The sequence below is a fragment of the Blennius ocellaris genome (assembly GCF_963422515.1).
Source record: "Blennius ocellaris genome assembly, chromosome: 5".
Classification (NCBI taxonomy): Eukaryota; Metazoa; Chordata; class Actinopteri; order Blenniiformes; family Blenniidae; genus Blennius; species Blennius ocellaris.
In genome coordinates, this window is record NC_137654.1 from 10,049,348 (window position 1) to 10,074,747 (window position 25,400).

At 42.7% G+C, this 25,400-nt stretch overlaps 1 protein-coding gene across 1 annotated transcript in view; it reads right to left on the bottom strand.

Annotated features, from left to right (window-relative positions):
- Positions 1-418: 418 nt before the first annotated feature.
- The window catches only part of agrn (agrin), a 318,771-nt gene continuing 293,789 nt past the window's right edge, over positions 419-25,400 (bottom strand). Inside the window, exons 29-39 of the mRNA XM_080496608.1 lie at positions 24,617-24,707; positions 24,121-24,285; positions 23,451-23,574; positions 19,375-19,491; positions 17,370-17,553; positions 16,458-16,545; positions 15,561-15,584; positions 12,993-13,025; positions 10,978-11,202; positions 6,829-6,932; positions 419-1,742 (exon numbers count right to left, since the gene is read on the bottom strand). Of these exons, the coding sequence (XP_080352734.1) occupies positions 1,582-1,742; positions 6,829-6,932; positions 10,978-11,202; positions 12,993-13,025; positions 15,561-15,584; positions 16,458-16,545; positions 17,370-17,553; positions 19,375-19,491; positions 23,451-23,574; positions 24,121-24,285; positions 24,617-24,707 (1,316 nt within the window). The 3' untranslated portion in view covers positions 419-1,581. The remainder of the gene's footprint in view (positions 1,743-6,828; positions 6,933-10,977; positions 11,203-12,992; positions 13,026-15,560; positions 15,585-16,457; positions 16,546-17,369; positions 17,554-19,374; positions 19,492-23,450; positions 23,575-24,120; positions 24,286-24,616; positions 24,708-25,400) is intronic.

Consider the following 25,400-nt stretch of genomic DNA (forward strand, 5'->3'; position numbering starts at 1 on the left):
TCTCTCTCTCTTTCAATCTCACTCACTCAACAGCCGGAAAAATAACAGATTCCTCCAGGAGCGCTCCTAGGTGAAGTACGCAAATGATATCAAGTCTCAGGCAGAGTTTTGTGAAGCTTTCTTTTCTTTTGTGTGTGTATGTGTGTGTGTGTGTGTAAGACTGATTGTTGTTTGACAGGACTTCTCCAGGAGGAGCACCTCTCCTTGTGATTGAGATATCTCCTTGGCTCCTTTTGATTTTTTTCTTCAGTCTTTGCTTTCAGCACCTCCTTAAGGTCAGATACGGTAACAACTCTTCCCTTATGCACCAATAAAGGTCCTGCAAGACTGTCTGCTCGCAGGAAAAAAAAGATCAAGGACCATAAGGAAAAAAATACAAAAATAAAAGCAATGAATAAACTCAAATGTGACTGTGGTTTCTCAGTGGAAATAAGAGGGGAGGGGGGGGGTCTGCTTGCAAAAAAAAAAAAAAAAAGTGGCTATTCAAATTTTTGTTGTAAAAATAAAAACCAGTCTCAAAGCAACACAGCAGAAGTGCATGCATTTATAGTGGTCATCGTTAGTTCATCCGCTGATTGTGAAACAGAACGCACAATAGTACATGAGAAGCACAATTCTCCAAGGAGAACCCCTCTTATATATTCACAGTCTCAGGTATTATTTATATACTCTATATTTATAACATTTATCCATGTCTATGATTCATGAGTTATGATATGCGAGTTTCTCTCTCCCCCTCTCTCTCTTTCTCGCGTTGTGTTGCAGTGTTAGTGAGTCATATTTCAAAACTAAAGGCTCTGATGGGATTCAAATTGCGAGGAGAGGATGCTTTTTTTTTTGTTTTCCTCGTTGTTACTTCCTCTACTTTCCTGGCGCTGTGAGATGGGGCTTGATCGAGTGGTTTCTGTGTACTTTTTCACCGTAGCAGCTTGACTGATATCTCAAAAGTTCCTTGAGGAAAATCCAGTGAACTGAATACGAGAGCTTCTCGACTGCGGAGCGCCGGCCGCAACACGTCCAGCTCTCACGTGGGGAATGTTAGCATCTATGTAGAGATATAATATATATATTTATATATAAATTTATTTATTATATTCAATGATGAATGAGCCATGCTTGGAAATGTGGGAATGTGGACGAAAGGTATGGCACCAAGACAAGGCAGTACCCAGAGATCATCAGCGAGGTCCACTGTGTTCAAGTAATGAGCGAGAATCAGAAATAAAAGGATGGAATTTTTTTCTTTTCTTGTCAAAGTTGACATTTCTTTTAAAACAAGAAAAGAGAGGAGAGTAAACTCTCGCCTCTTTTTGGGGGTCAGGGCTTAAAAAACACCATAAAGAAAAAAGAAAATTGTGTGGATGGAGGTGCAGATTGAAAAAAATAAAAATAAAAAAAGAAGCAAAACATATAAAACCAAAAATTAAAACAACATATTCATTTTCTTTCCATATAAAAAGCGATGAAAAGTATACAAAAATAGAAAATAATTACAGCAGGAGACATGGGCGCTATGGAGGGAGCGGATGGGAGGGTTTCTTTTCTTGTTGATGTTTCTCGCTAGGTTTTGTCTCTCCCGGGTTATTTGGCGGCGGAACAGTGTAATATTTTGGGGCTGTTTAGGGCGTCCTCCACCAGGTGGAGCTCCACGCCGTCCACCACTACGTCTTTGATGCAGCCCACAAAGCCGGTGCTGTAGGCCTTGGGTAGCCGACGGGCCACGGAGAGCTCCTCCAGACCACCTGAGCACAAACAGAGACACGAGGATCAGAGTCGCTTCACAGAAACAAACCAAAACGACCAATATTTTAACAGACTGAGGCTAGCTGCTGTGAGAGTACAATAAAACTGGAGTGGGCCGGACTGGAAAATAGTAATCTTTACATTTTACCTTTAAAGTTCTTCTCTTTGTTATGCATCAAGGAGGTATTTTGAAAAAGTCTGTTTTCAAAATTAGTGTTGAACAAAACTACAGTTTCATCATAAAGCCAATATTAATGATGGAAAATACAGTGAAATGTCCAATAAACATCTATAATTGTTACATTTTGCATCCTTTTGCATGCACGTTCTTTAAAAACTCACCCTGATAGCAAGGCTTTGGTCTTACTGTTGCGTTATGTACTAGAAATGTTATGATACTCTGCAATTTGCTTTGGCGGGCTGGTTTAGGCACGCGGGCCTTATGTTTCACGTCCCTGCTCTAAAACAATATCAGACGTTCATCCACTTCAGACTCAGGCAACACTGCATTAAAAACAGACATTATTCAATAGATTTCACTGACTTTTTTAAAATGTAAGAAATTCAAATGGTGGTTTAAATGATTTTGGATATTTAGAATGCTGTGTCCAAGTTTGTCCAGGTTTTATTCACACTTTCCTGAGCACACCAGCCTTTTTCTTGTTTAGAAATTAGATTGCAATTTCAATGCCAAACACCTTCTCCAATCATCACAAAAAAACATTACACAACATTCAGCAGTGTGGAAATCATCAAGCATGACTGCTAAATAATCCTCAGTGTAGACTCAAAGGCTCTTTACAGATCAAACAGCAGCATAAGAGGTTAGTTTTCATTGCAAATTAAGCCTGAAAATTCCATCAACTGCCCCCCACCCCCCTTTTTTTCTTTGCTACAAACTACCACGGTAGTTATTCGGATATTCTCAGGGATATAAGGCAAATATCATTGCCTTTGATATTTCCCATGATGACACTGTCTGATGTACATGACAGCAATGACAGGTTTATTTGTCAAACCAGCATGATCAAAGGGAGGAAGGAGCCTGAACGGCAGCCATGAAAAAAAAGGAGCTCAAACAGAAAAAAAGAGAGAAAGGCTGCTTTTAATTCGACAAGGTGCATAAAGCGCTCAAAAAAAAGGTACAACAAATGAAAGGTGGTGACAGAGTGTAACATGAGGAATACATAACATCCTCATTATTTTTAATTTGTTCCCAACTTTGGTGCGCGACTTCGCTGTGTTGCGAACTCCCCGGATATCGTCTGTCCGTCACACGGTGGATCCACAACTGTGACAGCTGCTTCTGAGGAGTGTGACTTCTGAGAGGCGCTGGCCTTCTGATGGAACGCTCACGTCCTCGCTGATAACTACACACTTCTTCTGTATTTGTTCCAAACACACTGAGAACACAAAATCAATGTTTCCCTGTGTGTCTCTCAAGACTGATCACAGAACTCGCAGCCAAGTTTACAGATGTAAAAGGTTCCAGTCTGAAACGACCTTCCATCAAAGAAATCGCACCATAAACAACTGGCCTGATTGGGGACCGTTTCTGATTTGATACGTTTTTGGTGCCGTTCAAAAGTTTCAGCGCAGTGAGCAACACAAACTCAATATAACTCCATATACTTCATCTCCCCGTTAGTGGGCTGGATTCCAACATGGTCGCAGTAAAGTGGAAAGAGCTGGCAAACTGGCCGATTTCAGTATCCAGCAATTGATAAACTGTATGATCCTACCTATGAGAAATAAATTCAAGTAAAAAGCCCGATCATGATGGGATCCAGAGGCAGTGCTTATGCTGTATGGCGCCGATTTCATAGCATGCTTTCCTTCCATTCGTGCCCTTTGAAGGAAGAAATCAAATCAGTATGAAATTGTTCGGGGTGATCACCTTTACCCGATTACAAATCGTTTCTATCCCGATGGGAGCAGTGATATCATCCTGGGTAATAGGATAACCATCTGGACGAGACGAGGGGTCATCTGATGTTTTCATGGGGTTGAAAAGTACTTTGGCGCTTTGGTCTTCATAGTCAACAGATTTCAACTCCAAATAAAAACCTAGGAGAATGAATGAGGCAGCCTGCCATCGACAAGGCTCCCAATGAGGAGAAATCTTTTGGAGGAATGGTTCTCATTCATCCAATGGAGTTCCAGAGATTAAAATCAATCCTGGCTATGTTCCTAATCACTGCAAGATTTGGTTTTTGAGCCAAGGCGGCATGATAAGCATGACAGTTGATTACTATCTCCAAAGATGGTTTAAAACTTAAACCACAGTGCATGGATTGGGAGGGAAAATAGCTGCTAAGACTTGCCAACAGTTTGTATTTATCTGTGAGGCACAAATCACATCTTTGTCTTTTCAGATGCAAATAACACTTTATCCATCAGATTAAACCAATGTTGGAGTGATCGGAAGCTCCCGCCCTATAGGAGCAGATTTCAGGCATTTAAAGAAGCAAATGACATAAAACTACCACAATTTAAATCTCAACATAAAGTTATAGACGCCAAGAGTTGAAATTAGGGATTGTCTGATATGATAATTAGGACAAATTGACTGGTTTAAGCATGGAAAACATTCAAAATTCCAGTTCTACATATCCCAGAAACTTCATAAACCTTTGTCTTCAACAAAGTGAGGTGGAAACGTATCTTATGAGGAAATTATTATCAGGATCAAAGCCTCTCTGGACAAACGATATAAACTTGACATGAGTTTTGCGAACACCGCGAGCAGGTTATAGTCCCAAAGCTTGAGTTAAATGAAATGAAAGCGCTCGATCAGGGATGTCAATACATTTTAATTCCACAAACAGCCCAATTTTATCTTGAGTGGGCTGGACTGGTAAAGTAGTGCCCTAATAACCTTGAAATGTAAACATTTTTCTTTGTTGTGGCACAGAGAACACGTGAAAAACCAAACAATTATTGGGGAAATGACTACAATCTCAACGTGAATACAATTTAAATGAAACCTTTTGGTGCAAAATACAGTAAAATGTTCAAACAAACGCCTTCTACGTCACTGATATTTCAACTCTGGTCTCAGTGTTGAGGTACATAATGGTTTAACACCACACTGAGTATTAGGTATGACATAATCTTCCGCGACCTAAGCTGTTTAAGTAGCAAATGCACACCCGAACAACCATGAAACCAGTTTGTAAACATTGTTCCAGTGTTTTCTTACCAATTCAAGGCTGCAGCGGCCTATAAACCTGCATAGACAGCTACCCGGGAGAACAAGTGTACGCTTTTTGGCTGTAGCTGAATTGGTAGTAAGTCCTTGGCGCATTTACTTAAAAAGTCATAAAAGTGATCATTATTAACTTTTAAGTAACTCTTGACACAAAAGAACAGGAAGGATGAGAGATCACTGACAACTTAACCTAATGTATGAGTAGCTCAAGTAGTAGAAGAAAAAAAGCATTTAGTTAAATTCTTCTGGCAAAATGCCCTGCAGAATAACAATGTGTGCCTGGATGGAAGTGCATCTGGATTCAAAAGGCAAAAGAAGGTTGCACTCTGACTCGGTTTATTTGACTTTACTCTACAAACACACCCATTAAGACATAAAGTCTAGCCCTTTAGAAAAGTGCACCTCAGCATGCAGATCAGGCCCCTTTAAAATAACGAAAGTGGACTCTGACACAGCCGGCTGCACTCGCTCCATGCCTTTAAAATAATCAAATTAAGACCATTTATGCCTTTTACCTATTTAATGGGTAATAACAATGGGCAATTTCGAGCAAAGAAAGGTCACAGATTTGCACTTCAAAGCAAAGGTTTTAAGTTCCTTGTCATTTGAATTTTCCTTTACCTTCACATTAACTGTTCGCTTTCACTTCCTTTCCATTATTTCTTTCCCACTCAGTCGGACCTCTTTGCTTTTTAAATTCAGTGTCATAATGTCTCTTTGTGGAGGCTTGATGGCCTAATTGCAAGGTGTATTAGCTGGTTCCTTCACCCATTTGACGGTGCTTTGAGCCAGTCTTTTTGAGCCTGCACACCCAAAGCAGTCATTAGTGTCGTTCTCACTAAATCAGCACGAAACATCTTTATCCCAGAAAATCTGCGCTCACTGGGAGCGAGGCTGACCCTCGCGTTTGATGTTTTGCCCGCCTGTCGTCTCTCTTCCTCCACCTCGTCTTCTCCCCATCGGTTATCTACACTGTCAGAGCCTTGCTGCATCTTCTGCCTTCATCTCAGATTTCCCCCCCCCATAACCCCCCCGGCTTCCCTTCTCTTCGACTCTCCCCCAGCTTTGTCCGAGTGAAGAGTTCATATCCCCGTCGAGCTCCTTACATTCCCCATCCCTGCCCCCGTTAATCGGATTGTGCGCCTCCAAATCGGGGAGTCGACAGGGCTAATTTCATGCGAGTTACAGATGAATTAATGATGTACACTGAAAAGGGGATTTAAAAGGGAGAAGGGCTCTCGATGGGAGGGCTGCGTGAGGATTAGATATTCTTGCTGCGGGGCTTGCTCAGCACCTGTTCCGCCGCGCTGCCTCCCCGTGCGTTTGTCTGCAAGTACCTGCGCTCGCCGGCGCACCTTGAACACGCCACGAGTCTCTTAAATGTCACTCAGGCTGCCTTCTCCTCTCAGACCTGCCTCTTTTCCGCTGCGCACCGCGCATCTTAAAAGAACAGTCTTGACTTTATTTGGTTCGGTGTTATTTCCTCAGAATGTTCAATCCGGCTGCGCTGCGTGTGTGTTCTTTCAGAAACGATTTCTCTGAGCCAAGTTCGGGCCAAATTGAACTCGAGGCAGATAACAGGCCGACTTTGGTCATTTTCAATTCAGGAGAGCAGACAACTTCTGAGTTAGTCAGATAGCCTTTCATTTCTAAACTCAATACCTGAATACGCTTGGACATTTTTTTCCCCCAAACTGCAATCCTTTCTCCCTGCCAGAGTCTTTGCTTATCCTCTGCAATGCCAATGAGTTCATTGCTCATTTTTGGCAGCTTTTTACTGGGACGGAAAAGCGCTACAGAATCACAAGTATCCCCCTCCTGGCTTCTTGCATGCCATTCAAGTCTGAATGACGGTCATATGTGTGGTCACCTACCCAACCAGAGCGCTCCGTCCGTGTCCAGCTGTGTTGCAGCCAAAGGTGACGACCCTGTCACTGCCGCCTCGTTCCCGACCTGTAGAGAGCCGTCTCGAAGTGCTCTGAGGAGAATAAAGAGAGGAAGAAAGGAAAAAGGAGGGAGATGCAGTTGCAAGTCAGTCTGATGTATGTGCGACATGCTGAATAGCTGTAAATTGCAGTTTCATTTAATCTGAAGCATCAAGACTCTATTGCTCCACTGCCAGTACACTAAGCACTCACATAAGTGCCTTTGCCAAAGCAGCGTTCTAAATGTGCCTGTCGACCGGCTAACAGATGCCGCAAGAGCGCCATTCATTTTAGGTGGCTCCGTGCTGCGCATTAGCACGCACTTAAGAATTGTGAAGACAGGGCAAATTTGAACCCGCTAAAGTGGGTTTCCCACAGTGAGGGTATCATTAGAGGCAAGCCAACCACACATCGCTGAGTAACTATGTGAGCCACGTGCCACACGTTGTGATTTATACGATCATCAACATCTAAATTATGCCATCTTCCTGCAACTCCGTGGTCCTTCCTGCAAAAAAAGTCCAGGATGAGATCTGGCCAACTCCCAGCTTGTAATGGAAGCAGCAGCTTTTTGGAGGATCGATTATTCCTGCATTGAAAACAATCTAATTATCCCCTCGTACTCATAATCGCAGCAATGTTTGCGATGCCAATGTTCAGCAGCGTTGAAATGGGCGGCGTTTTAATAGATCATTTTCCAAAATTAAGAAAGTTAATTTGTTTCTAATGAGTCCATTAATTTGACATCACTGTTAGACAAAAAGAAATGCAGGGTTTGTGTTTTTTTTTCTTCTAGAGGTTTCATCCATCAGCACGAGAAAAACTTGTTTCACTGCTTTGACGGCATAGGAAATCTATCATTTATGTGCTCGCTGATATACCCTTGACACAGGACTGGTTACAAATTCTACCACACTGGACCGGGGATAAAAACGTGTTCAGTGTGATTGGATTGCTACAGGATGAAGCTATACCAGAGGGATGCACAAGAGGATACACAGCTGAGATAGTTTTTGATCCAATCACTCCCACCATTGGCAGAAATGCACTGTGACCACATCAAACAGGAGTGTGACTCTAAATGTACTGCCAACATGCAAAACTGATGTAGGTGCTGACCTCTCCTGATTTTCACAAATGAAATCAGAGGCATTGACAAAGCATGTGCCGGTCTGGAACCTCACGTTCACCTTTAAAGGTCCACATCACAGGGAGTACAGGGAAAAGAAAAAAACAGGTGGCAATGCAGAAATCAATGCTGAGACCAGCGAGTGCTCTTCCACAAGTCTATAGATTTTATGTTAAGTGTGGGGAGGATGCCCACCTTTCATTGTTAACCCTTTATGAACCCTATTGTTTCGTTTACACAATATAAAGTATGTCGAAAAGCTCAAATTAGATTGGTTAGATGTTGATTACCTCAGTCATACTATATAATGTGCTACTTCAAACAACATGGCTTGAATATGACTTACTAAAAGCATTGGGCATTTGTTTGACAATTTGTACAATATATTCACTGGAAAACAGAATTTAGATTATTACAATTTTTTTTTATCCGTAGACCATCAGATCATTAAACAACTGTTTCCCTGGACAATCTCCATCACTATGCAGTCTTGTTCATGGTTACCTTATAATTTGTCTTATGTGTGCACATGTCTACCTTTTCACACTTCTAAAGTTTATATTTATATAGTTACATTATGTGCATGTGAGAAATTACACTTTTCTATATTGATGCTCAAAGGCAGCAACACCTGTAACTTCAAATGAGACATATAACAACAATAATGTTATGCTATTTATTCAATTTCTATTTCTATTTTTTACAGAGAATTGGGGTAAAAATACCAGGAGCAGCAACATTTCCAGTGTTTAGCATAATAATTTCACATATTGTACAATTGCCATCATTGAATAAATATAAACTTGAAAGAAACAGGAAGAAATGCAAAAGTTAAACACATTGACATGTTTGACAAAAGTAAAGAAGCCAAAAATAGACCAGATCTCCAAACAAATGACGGTTTTGTCCTGCAGCATGACATCAATGTGAATGTTGAGCATGCATATTATTATAAAATGAGAATATAAGCTGGGTGAATATTAAGATGGAAGTTTAATCCCAAGTGTACAGGAGTGAGTGTTTGAGAGTATTCAAAGTTGCATCCTGGCTTCGCTCACATTGGGGATTCTCCATTCACATTCAACACAGACATACAGTATCTCAGTGACTCATTCCCCTGTATACACGATCAAACCTCCTGTCCCAGTGAATGACTCCAGCTTTCTCTTTGCACAGGTGCCTGAGATGTTTACAACACAGACTGGCAATCATTAATCTGATTAGACTGTGGTTACTGAAAATGAGATCACTTTGGTTTATGGCGTGCTCAGCATGATTAAAAGCCAACATAGCAGTGCAGATTTGGCTGATCCACCTCGCAGCGAGCGATGGGCGGAGAGAGCAACGGTGAATATTAACCATGCTATCGACTTTGACCGGCACTGGGCTGTCACTGCGATCTCCGAGGGCAGGAATAAAAATCTTAATTCATTATGAGGGCCAAAAAAAAAGAAAATCAGCTCTGCTACCAGAGGGTCTAAATGTGAATGAGTACTTGTCCCAGAACGTTAATTTAACATTAGGGCAACTCTATGACTGAAAATTATGAGCAGATTGTAAGGGTAAGTTTATTTAAAATTGAAAATAACTTTTTATTTCTCACGCTTTTAATTTTTGGGAAGAGAGAGAGCAAAGCTGTGGGAAAGATTACTCCTGATAGGAAAGTACAGAACTTCTTCACTTTACTTCTTCATCATTTTATAACTGAAATGTTTTTATCTTTGGGTATTATTTGTGTTCCAATTATGCCACTTGGCATAACGCTGGAGGAGACGCACTCAAAGAAACGTGCGCTCGTCTTCTTTCTCTTCCACACATGATTAGAGAACTTCAAAGTATCCAGAATTTGACAAGAATGACTGCATTGATTCAGATTTCACAGCTTTGGAATTGGTTAGAAAAATTGTGCCGTGAGTGAGTGCTTCTGTCCATTTCTTCAAAATAACTTCTAATATCTGACAGTTCTTCAGTTTTACTGTGTCTTTCTGATGTTAAGAAAGTTGCTGCTTAATTCCTGAGGTCCACTGTAATCAATATTATACGTGCACAAAGCTCGATTTCTCTTCTTTCTGTTTGAACTTTCTGCACATCGTGAACAGCATAGGAATTATAGTTTGGCTAAATGCATGCGTTTCTGAAACAAGGCTATAGTTTACATTTATATGTACATTTATAAGTTTGCCCATGTCAAAAAATGGGCAAACTTAAAATATAACTCATAACCTGGATAATAAAGATCATGCAGGTGGTTGTGGTCGCCTTTCAATTGCAAGTCGGTGGTTTGATCTATTAAAGGCAGTCAAAATATGCTCTATAAGCATTCAATCTATGTAAAGACAGCGATTGACCTAATCTTTGGAATAGTTGAAATGGATCAGCAGAATTTACAGTAATAGAGCACAGCTGGCATGATAAGAGCTCCATCCTGACAGTCTGTCCTGAAACAGGCAACGCTCTAAAAAGGCCCATTTAATTGAATGTAATGAAATTAGTGCAGAACAAACCTGAAGGCAGTATAACACTACATTGAAGTTGCAATCCTGGATGTTGGAAGCACTTCTTGTACATTCACATACAACATTGACTAACAGTGCACGTGATGAAAATGCAAAGTGTTAATGCGGACAGTGTTCTGAATCTGAATTCAGTCATTTCCCACCTACGTTTTATGTGACACGCAAAAACATGTTGGGATGTTGCAGCATGTTCTCTCTTTTTGAACATTCATTATCGCATAGCAGCAATTTGACACGTAATGCGTCACACTCATGCGTGACTAGGCATGCAAATAACCTTAATCTGCGACTAATCAGAATCGTTCCAGTGCTCGGGATCAGCGCAGCGGCGGCGGATTCACGCAAGAGATCACACAGTTTGCAGCATCCCAAATACAATGCGTGCTAAGTGTGATGGCGGTCTCACTTTCTCAGAGCTGTTTCCACCCTCCTCCTCCTCCTCCTGCTGCTCACCTGCTGGCCTTGATGCGTATCCAGCGGTTGGTGTCCACGCGCACTGAGGAGCGCAGCACCACAGGCTTGGAGCCCAGGTCATACGTCATCTGGACGCGCCCGTCCACGATGGCCAGGGCGATGTAGTCCGAGCGCTCCACGCCTTTTCCGCTCCACAGCACCAGGCCCTGGGTCGCCTCGGTGCGGATGCTCAGCTCGAATTTGTTCACCAGCAGAGCTTTCTCACTGGCAGAAGAGAACAGAGATGAGTTATCTATTGGTCTAATGCATCAAAAAACAAAAGAGACGCCATCTCTGGCATGGCTGATCCAGCTCAGTCGGTGGGTGTGTTTTATTTGTAGTCATATGAAGCGAGAACCCTCTGCTGATGTCTCAAAGGTATAATACCCATGATTCAGGGATGACGCACGGGTCTCTTTGCTGTGTCATTTAGATTGAAGGCTCTGCGGTGAATTTTGAGGGGAATCAGGATGCAGACTTTGTAGCAGGGGTCTGTTTTGTTAATAACATTCGCACATTCGTCTTCGGAGCCTGAACTGCACTGCTGCTGACTGCTTCCTGTGCTGCTCTGTGCGCCGCGCTGTGTGTGTTATTTAGGCAAACTGTTTGATCTCCTGTCTCTCAACTGCTACTGCTGCAGGGGTGATCTGGTTGCAGAGACTAGGAGGCTTCCATCTCGCCTTAAGAGGCGCCGCACACCACCGACACCGCTGTGCGAGGGAAATACACACTGCTAACTTACCCCCTCCTGTATGTCACATCCACTCCCTGCTTTAATAAACCACACTTACAAATGCTTCTGTGAGAATCCAGCACAGATACAGTAGAGATCCAGACAAGCACACCTTCAGTTTTTATTCATTGCTTTTTGTGCAATTATGGAATAACTTCCACCTCGACGGGTATTTAAACACAAACACAAAGACAAGGTGAGGACGTGTACGACAAAGAACCAGTGACACTTCAATTAAATAAAAGAAAACAACAGCAGCACTGAGCTGGACACAAAGATTAGACAAGACAAATGACAAGACAAAAGATTCGGCATAGCAAACAGGGCAGCACATGGAGTACAGACAGGACAGAAGATGTGAGGAGGTAAAGAGAAAGTGGGTGCGGCACTTCTCCTTAAAATGTTTCTTTCATTTCTTCTCATAATCTTCTAATAAATGATAATCAACAATTAAAATAAAGCAAAGCCTAACACCACAGGGCAATAATAATTCTGGTTCACCTCAGCACAAACGGCAGGAGAAACTCTCCAGACTCAAATCTGATTTTCGACCTTCAAAAACATGCTTAGGTAAGAATCTTAGACCCCCCATGATTAACTAAACCTGCTGAGGTAAACAGGAAGAAATAAAAGTATGATTTCAGAGCATCGGATTTTTTCCCCCCTCAGGGGAGAGGAAAGAAAAAAAACAACAGAACTACAGCTCAGCGAACCCACTCCTGGCAAACCCTCAAAGAGCTCACAGGCCCCAATAAATCTCCATCGCTGCGGCTTGTCACTGATAAGGTCAAGGTTATTAAAAGTGCTGAATATATCATGAATAAAACAACGGTGGCTAACAGCAGTGTAAAGCTCATATACACCACCAAATCCATAGATTTCTGCTGTGATCCTGTGTCCTTTATACAAGTGCTGGAATTTTATCTACTTCATGTATGTATTCAGATCTTCAGCAGGCGTCTCAGAGTGCAGGATGCTGTTCCAGCTCTAGGTGGCAGTGGTGGTTAGAATAATGAAAAAAAGCAACGCAGGAGAGCATCTCCTGCATTAGGAGCTGCAGCTCTGATTGGGTTGATCACAGCTCTGAACTCGGGGATTAATTGAAGTATAAGCAGAGACTCTTAGTGATTGGTATTGGGAACTATCTCAATAATGGAACCGATGTCTCGGTGGAGAGGGGTTTAGCCCTGCGAGAGGTCGAGGAGGGCTTGTCAGGAGGAGGGCAGGAGGAATGAGGAGGCGAGCAGGTGGCAGCAGAGTTTGAGAGCTTCGAGAGACTCACCTCTGGTCGGACGGGTTCTCCAGAGACTCGGGACTTAAGGGAGCAGGGTGGAGGGGGAGGGAGAAAGTCAACGGCATGCAGTGTGAGCGGCAAGGAGAGAGAGAGCAAGGAGGGAGGGACGGGGAGGAAAGATGCTGTGAGCCCATCAGGGCGACTCACAGAGGTCCAGTTTAGACCCAGAGCTGCAAAAAGCATAACTTATCGGCCCCTACTGCAGCATCGACCGCGCCACGAGTCGATAACGACTGTTGTGTGATCAGAGGAAGTGTGTAGCTTAGCCCCGATAACACCACAACCATGAAAGGAGGTTCCCCGGGGGAAGCCACACAGGATTGGGCCGAATGACTAATGCACCAAAATGCCTTGGGATCAAGCATTTTTTCAATACGGCTGTCAAGATTAAGTACATTCACGGTACATCAGGGCTGCCAAACCACCGTGCAACATATATCAGATTATGTATTAATTGATATCCATCAGTGGTGGAAAAATACTCACTTCGTTTGGAAGAAGAGCCAAAAAAGAGTGATCGTAAAAGTACAGTAAAAAAAAAAAGGACTCGATAAAATAATTTTTTTGGAAGGGCCACATCTAATTATGTATATCTTGGCATTCAGCCATTATTGATGTAAAAAAATAAAAACTTTACTATTTAATTTCATAAGGTTTCATATAAAGTCTAACCAGGTTAGTCGCAGATTTTTAAATTAAGCAAATACTTTTTACTCAGAACTACAAGTTGGATCATGATCTTTGTCATTACTAATGATTAAATTAGCATTATATCATTATAACAACAGTTCTGAGATGTTTGTACACCTGAGCATGCATCTCATACAGTCAATTAACATTTGTAGCGTCCATGTGGATAACTGTTGCAATCAGCTGCTTCGTTTCTCTCAAAAACCCTGGATTGAAAGATTAAAATAAGTTTGCAGAATGTAAAAAGATTCTGAAAATTCAGGTATATGTATTCAGATGTAGAAAGAGACTTACATGTTAAATAAGTTCTCAGTGGTAGTGATATTTGCTTTTGAAGAAACCATAGTTTTGGATCCAGACATCTCAGTCACAGGGAATAAAATAAAGCTAACAAAGATTAACAGAAAATTAAAGGTTGTAAAACAAGTTATGAGCAAAGACTTTAGAGTCAAATGTGTGAGAGTTGGCAACTCTGGTGTCGAAGCCTTTGCAAAACCAGCTTTAAGTCGCTGTCCGATTATCGAACAGCTCCTTTATATTTATGGCTCTGCACGCTACAGTGCAGCAGCAATTACCTTGTGTCTCCAGATGAAAGAGGCGAATGAGAAAAATTGGGCGATTGCTAAAAAATGGGGTCAAGCGCCGTATCAGTTGAGTCATGGCCAGATATTATTTGTCAGAGAAATAATGGGGCCCGCACGAATCGAGCAGATACGGGGGTGAAGGAGCGGTGATCAAAAGGTGCTGTAAATAGTAACAGAAACATTAACCCAAAGTGAGAGTTTGACATTTTGGCCTTTCTTCACCATTTAATAGCCTCCGGGGGATTTTATTCATTTTATTCACAAAACCGGAACCACGCTGAATTGATTGGCGTGTCTTCAGAGCGCCGCACCGAGGGTCTGTTTTGCTTAGACTCCAGCTCGTTGCGGCTCTCGGTGAACGTGACATCCATTAAACTTTTGACAGTCTGGCTCCGAGGACCACTGTCCCCTCCTGCTAAGTGAGATTGATGCCCACGGCTAGACTCTGCCGAGAGATCTCAATTGGAGGTCTAATCTACAAAGGGGGAGACAAATCTGTGATTAACATGTCACAGCCTTTCTGTACAGCCGACTCCGTAATTATTCACAATTACAGTTAGAGATCTGGCAAAAATGAGACGACAGAAGCCCTGGCATGGGCCCGGAACTCTGGGCTGATTCCAGTCGGCTTAATTTGAGTTGAATTCTGCTTGGCTGCTTTGTTGGACTTTTTAAAAAGAAGTTACTTACCGAGCTAATGAGCAGGAGGAAAAACCCTTAATAACTAAGTCATGACCGAGGGTTTTCCCGAGCAGAAACTCCACAGGCACCGGAAACTAGGTTAAGGGGTATTTAGTATATCCTTCTCTTGCAGTTTTTCAAGGGTTCTCATTCATTTCTCACATAACACTTAATGCCGTTCGGTGTAAAGTGCACTGCAATTCCTTTTGTTTATGAACCAGTCACCACCATGCATAAAATATTGCACATTCTCAGTACAGCAATTCATTTTCTCTGAGGGTTGAGCACAATGCTTATCATGCACACAGTCATGCTTCTCTTTTCAGTGTGGGAAAGAAAATAAATGATCTAATGACTCCACAGGATGTGTCTCAAAATAAAGAAATCTGTCAAAGTAAATGATGGATATGGAGCTGGGATGTAAAAATCTGAATTAAAGCTGTAAAGATGGTTTCGGTGTGGAAATTAAGAGAAGAAGCTCAATGTACTTTAATCTCTTCATTTGGGTTAACTATCAAAACATGGAGGTTTTTTTCTGGGCTTGCTGTTAGTTGGGCTTGAGTTGAAACTGGGCTCACACCCAGCTGGAGAGTCTACTTACTCTGGGATCTCATTGGTCAGTTGGCTTGAGTGGAAAGGAGAGACAGTGAAGGACATCCACGTGAGACAGAGACACGTGAGAGACAGGACGAGAAGCGGAGCACCAACACAGAAGACAAAGAGACAGACACACACACACACACACACAGATCGGAGAGGATCCCGCAGCCAGTTGTTTTTGAGTGAGAGCGAGTTGTGTCTCTCCATGGGAGTGTGATGATCCGCAGGCTGTGGTCCGGCTTTCACACCTCTGAGTGTTTGAGTAACGAGCTGCGAGACAGAGGCATGAAGCCGTATGCTTGAAGTCTCGTGTTCATCACGTAAACATTTTTGTTTATGCCAACCTGGAGGCAGACTCTTCACAGCCTTTGAAATGGGTGGAGAGTAAAACACTAGCTGCGTGAAGAGACACAACTTAATTTTTTTCACCCACCGCATAGGATATAGAAACAGTTTTGCAATTACGTCATCGGGGTGCTCGGAATTGCAACTGACGTGTCTTTGGGTGATGAAAAACGTAGCCATCCGGCACATTGGAAATAGGATAAGAAGTTAAATTGCGTGTGGTTATTGTCCAGCATCAGTGTGAGCTAAGCTGGAGACCACTGAGTCAACCGAGTGCGCTCAGGGCGACACTGTGATTGTTAACTGTCTCGCTAATTAGTAAAATCCTGTCAAAAGCGAAACCGAGCTGCTACAGACAGAAAGACGGAGGGGGGGTGGATGAGCTATTAGCCAAGCGCCTAGTTCACCCTGAAGCCGCAGCACTGATGATATCATCAACACTGTCAGCACAGCTTACCAAGGGAGGAGATGGATAGACACGGGGGTTATTTGGCTAATAGCTGCTCCAATGGGGGTGAATAGATGGCGATGTTCCACTTGTCCTCTCCCTTACCTCTTTGTGACGCCGTTGTGGTACTCGATGAAGGTGCGTCCGTCAAAAGCGACGGCCTCGGTCTCTCCGGCAGATTTCTCGTAGATGGCTGTGCGAGAGGAGGAGGAGGAGATGAAGAGGATGAGCTCACACCAATCAATAAGAGCAAGGGTTCGGTTATCGAGGCTGAAGTAAATGGAGTGTGAACAAATGTTGAAAGAGTGAGGGTGGGGTGCCGGGTTTGTAGTTTTAATTAACGTGAAAGGGACAGCCGGCCACAGTGCAAGGTTAATGGCAAAAGCAGCAACTTGAGTATGAAGGAAAGATCGGGCCGGAGCAAATAGTCTGGAGGAGTAGCACAAAGATGATGAAAGGAATGTGCAACTCGTTCATTTCATGAATATTCAATTGACACATTTCATCATTTTCATAACTGCTGCATTAGTTTGAAATCAATACATAATGGCGCCGACATAAAAGAGACATTGCATGTCTAGTATTGGCATTATTATCTTGCACAGGCACAGCACAATAGGATGAAAGGTCTTATGAGCAGGAAAGAAAAAAAGGAAAAGAAAAGTCATATTTTACTTTCCATTGAGGCAAGCCAAGAACAAGCTGTGTTACATAAAGCGTCTCTGATTTCAATCCCACTCAAAGTACGCTTTAATAGGAGCGAAAATGCTATGTATCCTTTCAGACCCAAACCAGATAATCTTAGATGAGGAAAGAGAACAAATTGTGCAGTTTACAATGATTCATGGCAGCTGCCCACAGCCTCGGCAAGGTGATCTCCACTCAATGGGCAATAGCCACCAGCTTACGCAAAGACCCGCCGTACTGATCTTTCAGATCGGTACACTGGATGTGTTTCAGCACGTACAATTTTTTTTTTGTGGTTCATTGGCAAGGAACAACAGGCGTGATACTCACTGTTCTGACAGTGTCCTCCTGAGAAACCACCGAGGCAGACGCATTCGTAAGTGTCCAGCTGGGGGTTGCAGCGCCCGCCGTTGTGGCACGGCTCCTGGGAGCACGGATGGCCCTGGAACATGGCTACGTTGATGGATCGCAAGGCGTTCTCTTCCTTGAGGACGTGTGTTCCCATCAGAATGATCTGGAAGGATCGAATTGAAAGATTGAAACTGACGGATTTTGCGTTAATGCTGCAGATCAGTGTGTAAATCTTACACACGTCATCCATCGCAGGCTGCCCCGGAGACATTTACGCAATGAACAGAGGCATGGACTTGGATAAACGGGGCTTTCAGCACACTGATATAGGATAGACTTTGTGATAGAAATAGAATTTTTTTTTTTTTTTTTTTTTACTTTTGGAAGATTTAATGCGCATCTCTGTTTATATGAGCGTGTCCTCTTACTGGTGGCTTTTGTTTGGGGAAATTTGTTTTAAGATTTTAGAAATACTAATAACAAACTACTTAAGTAGATCAATTGAGGAAAGTTTTCAGACTATGCTGTATCCAGGACTGATTTTTTTTATAAAAAAAAAAAAATTGTAACAGGATCATCAACTCCAGGAAAAGCAATAAATAGACTATGATGTTGGTGTCAAATTACAAGCATTGAATGTGGGCTGATGAAAGGGGAGAAGAGTGATTTGTTGTCAAGGAGGGACTATCCAAAGAGAAAAAGCTAAAAAAGCTTGTTTTACCAACACTCAATTAAACCACGGTATCCCATATTGAACTACAGTGAACATTCTATTCAGTAGCCAGTCAGACAGTCAATTCAAGTTCCAAAATTCAAGATTTTCAGTGGTGTCCCATAATCCCATTGTGGTGGCTGTGGATCTGTTGTAGAGCAGATTATCTTTGAAGGTTGACGACTTACATGACATACGGGATGTCATGTAAGTCGTCACCACTGATGTGTAAGTGTGTGTGAATGTGACATATCATGTAAAGCACTCAAGCAGCAAAATGCACTAATGCAATAAAAGTCTATTTACTATCAATCACCTCTAAAAAACAGTTTTTATGTACCTGTGTTCACATGGTATTCTCCGTGACCTTTTATAAAGTACTCACCTTGCCGATAAATCTTGCAATAAACCTCCACTGTTTGTATAATTGCTTTGTTGTTAAAGAGATTTTTTTTTTCTCTTGAGCAAAACACATGTAAATGATCTTTTATTTCCACCAAGAAATCATCCATTCAGAGGGCCTCGTCTTTTTCTGCAATCATTAAACCCAATTATTGCAACATGACAACAAATGAGTGTGTCCACTGATGCTGTAGATTAAGTTTAACGTGTCTTTCTAAACGCAGCCCACACTGTCATTGCACGGGAGCAGAGCCTCAGATAATAGCGGTTTATACGACACATGTGTTAAACACTACATCAAACTGAGAAAACATACCGTCCTCCTCATAATTAACTATTCCCCACAGGCCGGGTAAGACAAACGCCACATTTAGCTTTTGATTTGCTTGAAACTGTCAAGGGAAAGTTTGCGGAGGAGAACTGATGACAAGTTTGTGCAAACAGTAACATTCTGCCTTTGTTCTTCAGATTTATTTTTGGCTCCCCGAGATGAGCGTGTTTTTTTGTTTTTTGTTGGGTTTTTTTGCTGGAAAGTGGAGAGGAAAAAACTGGAAAGCTGTCAGAGAAAAGATCTGAGAAATGCAAAATGGAGGGACTTCAAAATGCACATTCTATTATTAGTACATGCTAATCCAAATGAGCACAGCCACTGCCCGTCACACAGCCAGCTTATAATGGAAAACCACTAGTGTCAGGGTCTGCAGCATGACAGCCGGACAACCAGTAAACTTACTGTATCGTTTGACTTTGCGACTGTGGCGTCTTGGGCTGCGAGGCCCCGGCGAGTCATTAAAATAACACACAGAATCCACGAGCAGAGCTAATGAGGCACGACTCCTTTAAGAAAAGAGAGGCTTTGTAAACATTTACCTTTTGGATTGTTCCCTTGAAGCCATCTGTGAGCGCAGCCACTCTTGCCAGTCGGCTGTAGTCGGGAGCTCCACCGACAAAGAGAGACTCTTTCAGGTTAAGATCTACGTGCAGGTTCTGATGAGACAGGACACAAGACGGGTTTCAGCTGGCGAACTGGAGCTGAGCACAAAACTCCACACACAAAATATCCACTTTGATCTTTTGCTGCAGTTTTTCCCTTCACTTCACTGTCGTGAATGCAGAGCTGTGTTTATGTCCAGGGAGCCTGAATTAACTTGAGATATAAAAGCATGAGATTGACTAAGATATCAAATCTGCAGGTGTGTCATAGCTGGATAGATTGTCCCATTAAAAGAGGAGGGGATTTATCCATACTGCAGCTCGCAGAAGCTTTAACTGCACTTTCTTGCCTTCCTTCCATGCCAATACACTTGATACATTACAACATAATTGAATTCTCTGTCTCTCAGAGAGAGTGGTCAATTATCACCTATCTGCGTGTCATAAAAGTGGACTACAAAGGAAAACCAGGAGCAGGCTGGACTTGAGATATGGATGGTTCTTTACAGACATCTCTAATGAAAGGTCGATTATAAGCACCGACGTTTCAAACAGTTGAGTGTGGAGACACATTAATTGCATTTTACTTGCGCAGGAGACGGCTATGAAATTCGATTCTCTCCACCAAACCTTTGGGACAATTGCTTTGCATTAGCAAGGTGCTGCTTCCCCTTCTTTTACACCGACGAGCCGGCCCACTTCGGAAGGAAGGAATTAATGATCTTTATTTTATGTAGGGCAGTAATTGCCAAAGGGGTAAAGTGGAGTTAATTGCTGGAAAAATGATGGAAAGGGCCAAATAAACAGGCTTTGTGGAGCACGGGCTGGTGTCGGCCGGGCTTATATTTAGGATGGGATTTGGAGTGCAGGAGGCAGTGGAGCTCCGGTTGAAGACCGGGGGCTGCGTCAATGCACCTTGAGCTGCTTCCAGCGGAGACGGGCGGGGGATCCTCGGCCAGAGTGGCTGGACTCTGTGGACACTGATGCCTTTAGGCTTTTGCCAACAATTGTCAGTAACTGTCGTGCAAAGTCACTTTATGTAGACATCACTGTTCTGCAGCAGTCAAGTTACTCTGCAAGTTAGGGACAAGGTTGCATTCACACTTGTGTTTTGTGTTACAACCTACACATTGTCCCAAAGGAAGTAAACTGAATACTTTCATCACACACATTATACAATCCACAATGATGCTGTAAGCTGAGCTAAATGCACTTGTGGGGTTCTTGTTGTGGTGTTTTCTACCAGCTGAGAGCCCACAATAGCTTTAGGAGTAAAAAAAAAGTCAAAACAGTGGCAACAATTCTTCAGCTGGAACACACCATACATATGGAGGAGATGGCTGAAGTTTGATGAGCTGAAGACCGTGGTGGAAGTGAACCCGAGCATATCCAAGGCTGCCTTTCTATTTCAATGGCCAAGTATCAATAAGCAGTGAAATTCTAAGAAGTTTTGAGTGTAATGCGAGATGAGCCAACATTCTTTTCTTTTCTTTTTTCTAAAGACTTGGAGTTACAGCGTGATCTATTGCTGATATGGAAGATTTTTCATCCGTGTGCTCGTGCACACTGAAAGTGTGAACAGTGTGCACAAGTCCCGTATCGTGAACACACTGGATCTGAACACCAGAGTGCCAATGCAGATATGCAAAAGTACATTATAAATAAGGGCATAAGTCATAAAAAAAGACAAATAAATCAGTCTGGAACGCTGTACATGTCTTGGTATGTTCGGACGCAAGGTGTGTTTCTTGAAACCATTTCAGAAACCACAAGAGAATGAAGTTGACTCAATTCTAACCGAAGTCTGACCACATCTAAATACAAATATTAAACATCCACATTGATATTTCTCCTTACGATGTGCTTCAACTTAACTCTTCTATGGCTCTAGAATGAGATTTCATGCAATGGAATGGTGGATCATGTTCAGGTTGTTCAGGCAGGTGACAATCTGCACCCACTGAATGGCTACGGGGGTGATGCTTCCATGTTTGTGTTGTAATGATGAGTGAGTAAGTGGGTGAGTGAGTGAGAGAGTGAGTGACTTCATGAGATTATAAAAGATTGTTCCTGTGTGCAAAGAGAAGTGAGAGAAGATGACAAAAGAACAGCCCGGCTTGGCTTAGCACCTCACCGTCTCCTCCGGTGAACCTCTCCTCGCCTCCCCTGTCTTCGCTCTCACTTTTCGACAGGCACGCCGCACTGGCGCGATATCGTCGCCTACGCCATATTAATGAAGACGCTCCTTTGTTGCTAAAAACAATGGCCGCCGCAGAAGATGACGGCCTATTTTTTTTCCCTCCTTCTTTCCACCTTCCTACACCCTTCCCACCCCCACAGCAGATGGACCGAGGTGAAAGCCAAGCCGTGTTCTTTAAGAGCATCTCTTCTCCAGTGCTCTGTGCGTAACAGTATGTCTGTGCATGAGCTCATGAGATGGAGAGGTTTTCCGACGGAATCGGCTCTTTGAAAGCTGCCCTCGACTCGTCGTTGCATGGAGACATGGGGGTGAGGGGACGTAGTGAAAGGCTCAAATGAAACATGGGCTTAAGGTGTGACTGGGACTTGTCTCATTACCTTGCGTGATTTCTTATATCCAGACAGCACATCATAGAGAAGGGAAGAAAATAGGGAGGAAGAGAGTTATTAGGGGACTTCTACTAAAGTGACTGTGTACAAAGACGCATGCAGAGCAAGTGCAAAAGCTCATACGCTCAAGCTCACATGCACACACGCACGTACATAACTGTAAGAGCATTAAAAATAGCTGTCGGGGAGCACAGACAAGGGCAACAGGTATATTAAATAAGAACAAGAGAAATGTGAAGATGCATTTTTTTTTGTTTGATACTATATGTCTAAATACGACCACTGAGCTGTGAGAGTGTGTACACTTAATGCGAATAAAACGGGCTAAGTGTAAGAAGGCCATGCATGAAGCAGATGGTGCCATTAGGGGGAAGATGAAAAGAAAAAAAAAAAAAAAACAACTTCATGTCGGGAAAGCGAACAGTGCCACTTAACCCAACCTCATTTACAGACTGCTGCCATTCAATAAGAGATGACATTGATCTTTATTTCTCCTGGCTGTACCTTTGAAAGTTTGAGCTTCATTATCTGGGAGGCCTGAGCAGTCTTTGATATGATGATCACTCCCTGTATGTATCCGTATATGTTCCTGCATGGGGCCACCTTTGATATCACTTGGGTTTCTCATTCCTTCAAAGCTCGAGGAGGAGAGTATTAGAAGAGGTCCGTACAGGACAGATCCGCAGCTCATCCGCATCACCAACATCCAAGCCATCGTGGCTTTCCCTTCCTCCACGCTCTGTTTAATACGATTTTCTACCTCTGTTGCACGGGTAAAACACAATTACCATACGGATGATGGGAGGCTGCGCAGGAGAGAGGGGACCGAGCAGCGAGAGGGAGAGGAAGATGATGGAGTTGACAGAGAGCATGTTCATAATCGCAAATTACGCTGTTGAATATAATTGGATGACTTACAGACTTATCAAACTATTAGATCACCCTCATTTGAGAGCATGTACCTGCTTTATTGGTCTAGGCACTGGGCTTAAGAGTTTCATTACGCTCATTTTGCCGCTGCTGCTATCGCCCTCATCTGCACGCGCCTTTCCCAGATGCCTCCTCGAACGCTGAATTATAAAAATTGACTATATACCAGCGATAAAGGCCGCTTTTGATTTTTACATGCCACATGGTTTATTTTTTCATTTATTTATTAATTTTTTTAATCTCTGAGAAATAGTTACAAACAAGAGAAAGCTCCTGAAATTGGTCTTTTACATCATGAAGTTTCCTTCTTGCCCTCACAGATGTCTAGAGATTGCTTCCTACTTTCAGTTAAGTTTTCAGATTGTGGCGTGGTCGGCGCGCGGGCAGGCAAATGAGAATACATGGGCAGGAAGTAGAGCTAATCACAGCAAAGCCTCGACAGCCTCGCATGCTGGAAGCAGCATCCCAACCAACACGAGCCTGTTTAGCCTGCCTTGCCGTCTTACCGGGGCCTCTCCTCGGATGGGGTCCTTCTTGTTCACCATGATCTCTCCTTTGCGGTTGGAGCGCTCCAGGTTGATTGTATTCCACACGTGGAGCTGGATTGGTTCCTTGCTCCTGAATCACATCAGTGAAAGATTAGAAAAGAGGTTCAAAATCAACTCAAATAATTGTTGTCAACTCTTATTACTTTCAAGTAATTTTTTTTTTAAAACGCCTGTTGTATTCCTCATTTAGTCTTTTCTTTGACTCAATAGATGTTAGCTTGCCACCAAACCTCAAAAAGCACAGTTAATTTGTATGAAATCACTCTAGTCACCCCTCATGTGATTTACATCTTGTTTTAACACTGGATTCTCTTTCTCAAGCAACCTGAGCAGTTTGGGGTTAAGTTATTTTTTATTAAAAGCCTTTACACATCTGAAATGTACCATGCGACTGTCATTCAGCTGCATTTTGGCTTGTGGAAGGACTGAACTTGGGGGAAAAAACACTGATGACGCAACATTTCATTGTATTCATTTACTTAGCCCGGGGCTACTTGGCAGGAAAAAATATTTCAAAGGGAATTCATTGGTAGTTTTTTTTGAAAAGAAAGAAAAAAAAAAAGTGTGAAAATGTTTTTTTGTTTGTTTTTTTTGACAGATTCTCATCAGTTTTCACCTGATAGTAGCTGGTCCCTTTCCAAGGTCATAGCGAAACTCCAGGATGCCCTCATTCAGGGACAGAGAGATGAAGTCTCCTTTCCCGTCCGACTTCTGGCCGTTGTAGAAGATCAACCCGTTGGAGTCGTTGGCCATGAGGACCACCGTTATGCTGAGCTTTTGGCTGCAGAGGATGTTAAGAGAGAAAGACAATTAATGCATGCCGGAGTGGCCCTAATCACACTGAAGACAGGGGAAAAGATGTATGTTCAGTTGTTTTTGTAGGAACTCTTTCTATATGGAAATCATGTACAGATACCACATATTCTACATGCTTAGACCGGGATTACGGTATGTGCGTATTAAGCCTCATTGTGGATTCAGTTCAGGCTTGGAAACAGCGATCACGCCTTGGGCACAGAACAAGCTCAGTCTGTGAAAACTACATGATATCCAGCACTCGGTAATGCATACAAGACTGCTGTGTGGGACCCACGCTGGGATCCTGGTCTTACCGCAGATCGTGCCCGTAGAGATGCAGCCCTTTCAGCTCCAGGTAGGAGTCCCCGCTGAACAGTGGCATGTAAGCCCCGCTCCTCTCTGCCACTGCAAAAACAAAGAGACGCCGTTCAAATCTCAGGTCGCGTTTTTTTCTTCTTTCTTTTTTTTTTCTAGTTGCTGACAGAATTGAAATTCAAGGATCGTAAGAACATCTTTGAGGGACCTGTCAGCATTATGGAAAGAGATGGATTTGTGTTTTTATAGCCTCTGGGATTAAGACTTTCTCTTGACGGAAAATCAAACAAAAAAAATAAATAAATTCAAAAACCCTTACGTCAGACTGATTACACAGCCCGCCACTGTATAACAAAGAACCTTTGGAGACATGCAGACTTTAACACCACAGCTGGGACCTATGAAATAATGCAGCCATTGTATTATGGCAGGTCTTTTTAGGAATTCATGTTTTTTGTGACGGGTCTATGTCTGGCTGTCCCATTTCTGGGGCTGTCTTCAGTGATTAGGACAGGCACTGTGCCATCCTTTTAACAAGTGACTTGACATTAAAAATCATTCATATGTCACCCGGGGGGGGGGGGTACTTAAAGATTTGTTTGCAAAAACTCTCATCTATTAGACATACTAGAGGCACATGCATGTGAATACACACACAAACGAACACACATCCGATCCACACAGCCAGCAAGGAAGCTTTTATTTGTAATTGGCTGGGATTAGCTGTGTCGAGTAAAGATGGAAAGGCAGAAGGAGATGAGAAAGCTAATTAGCTATTGTGCA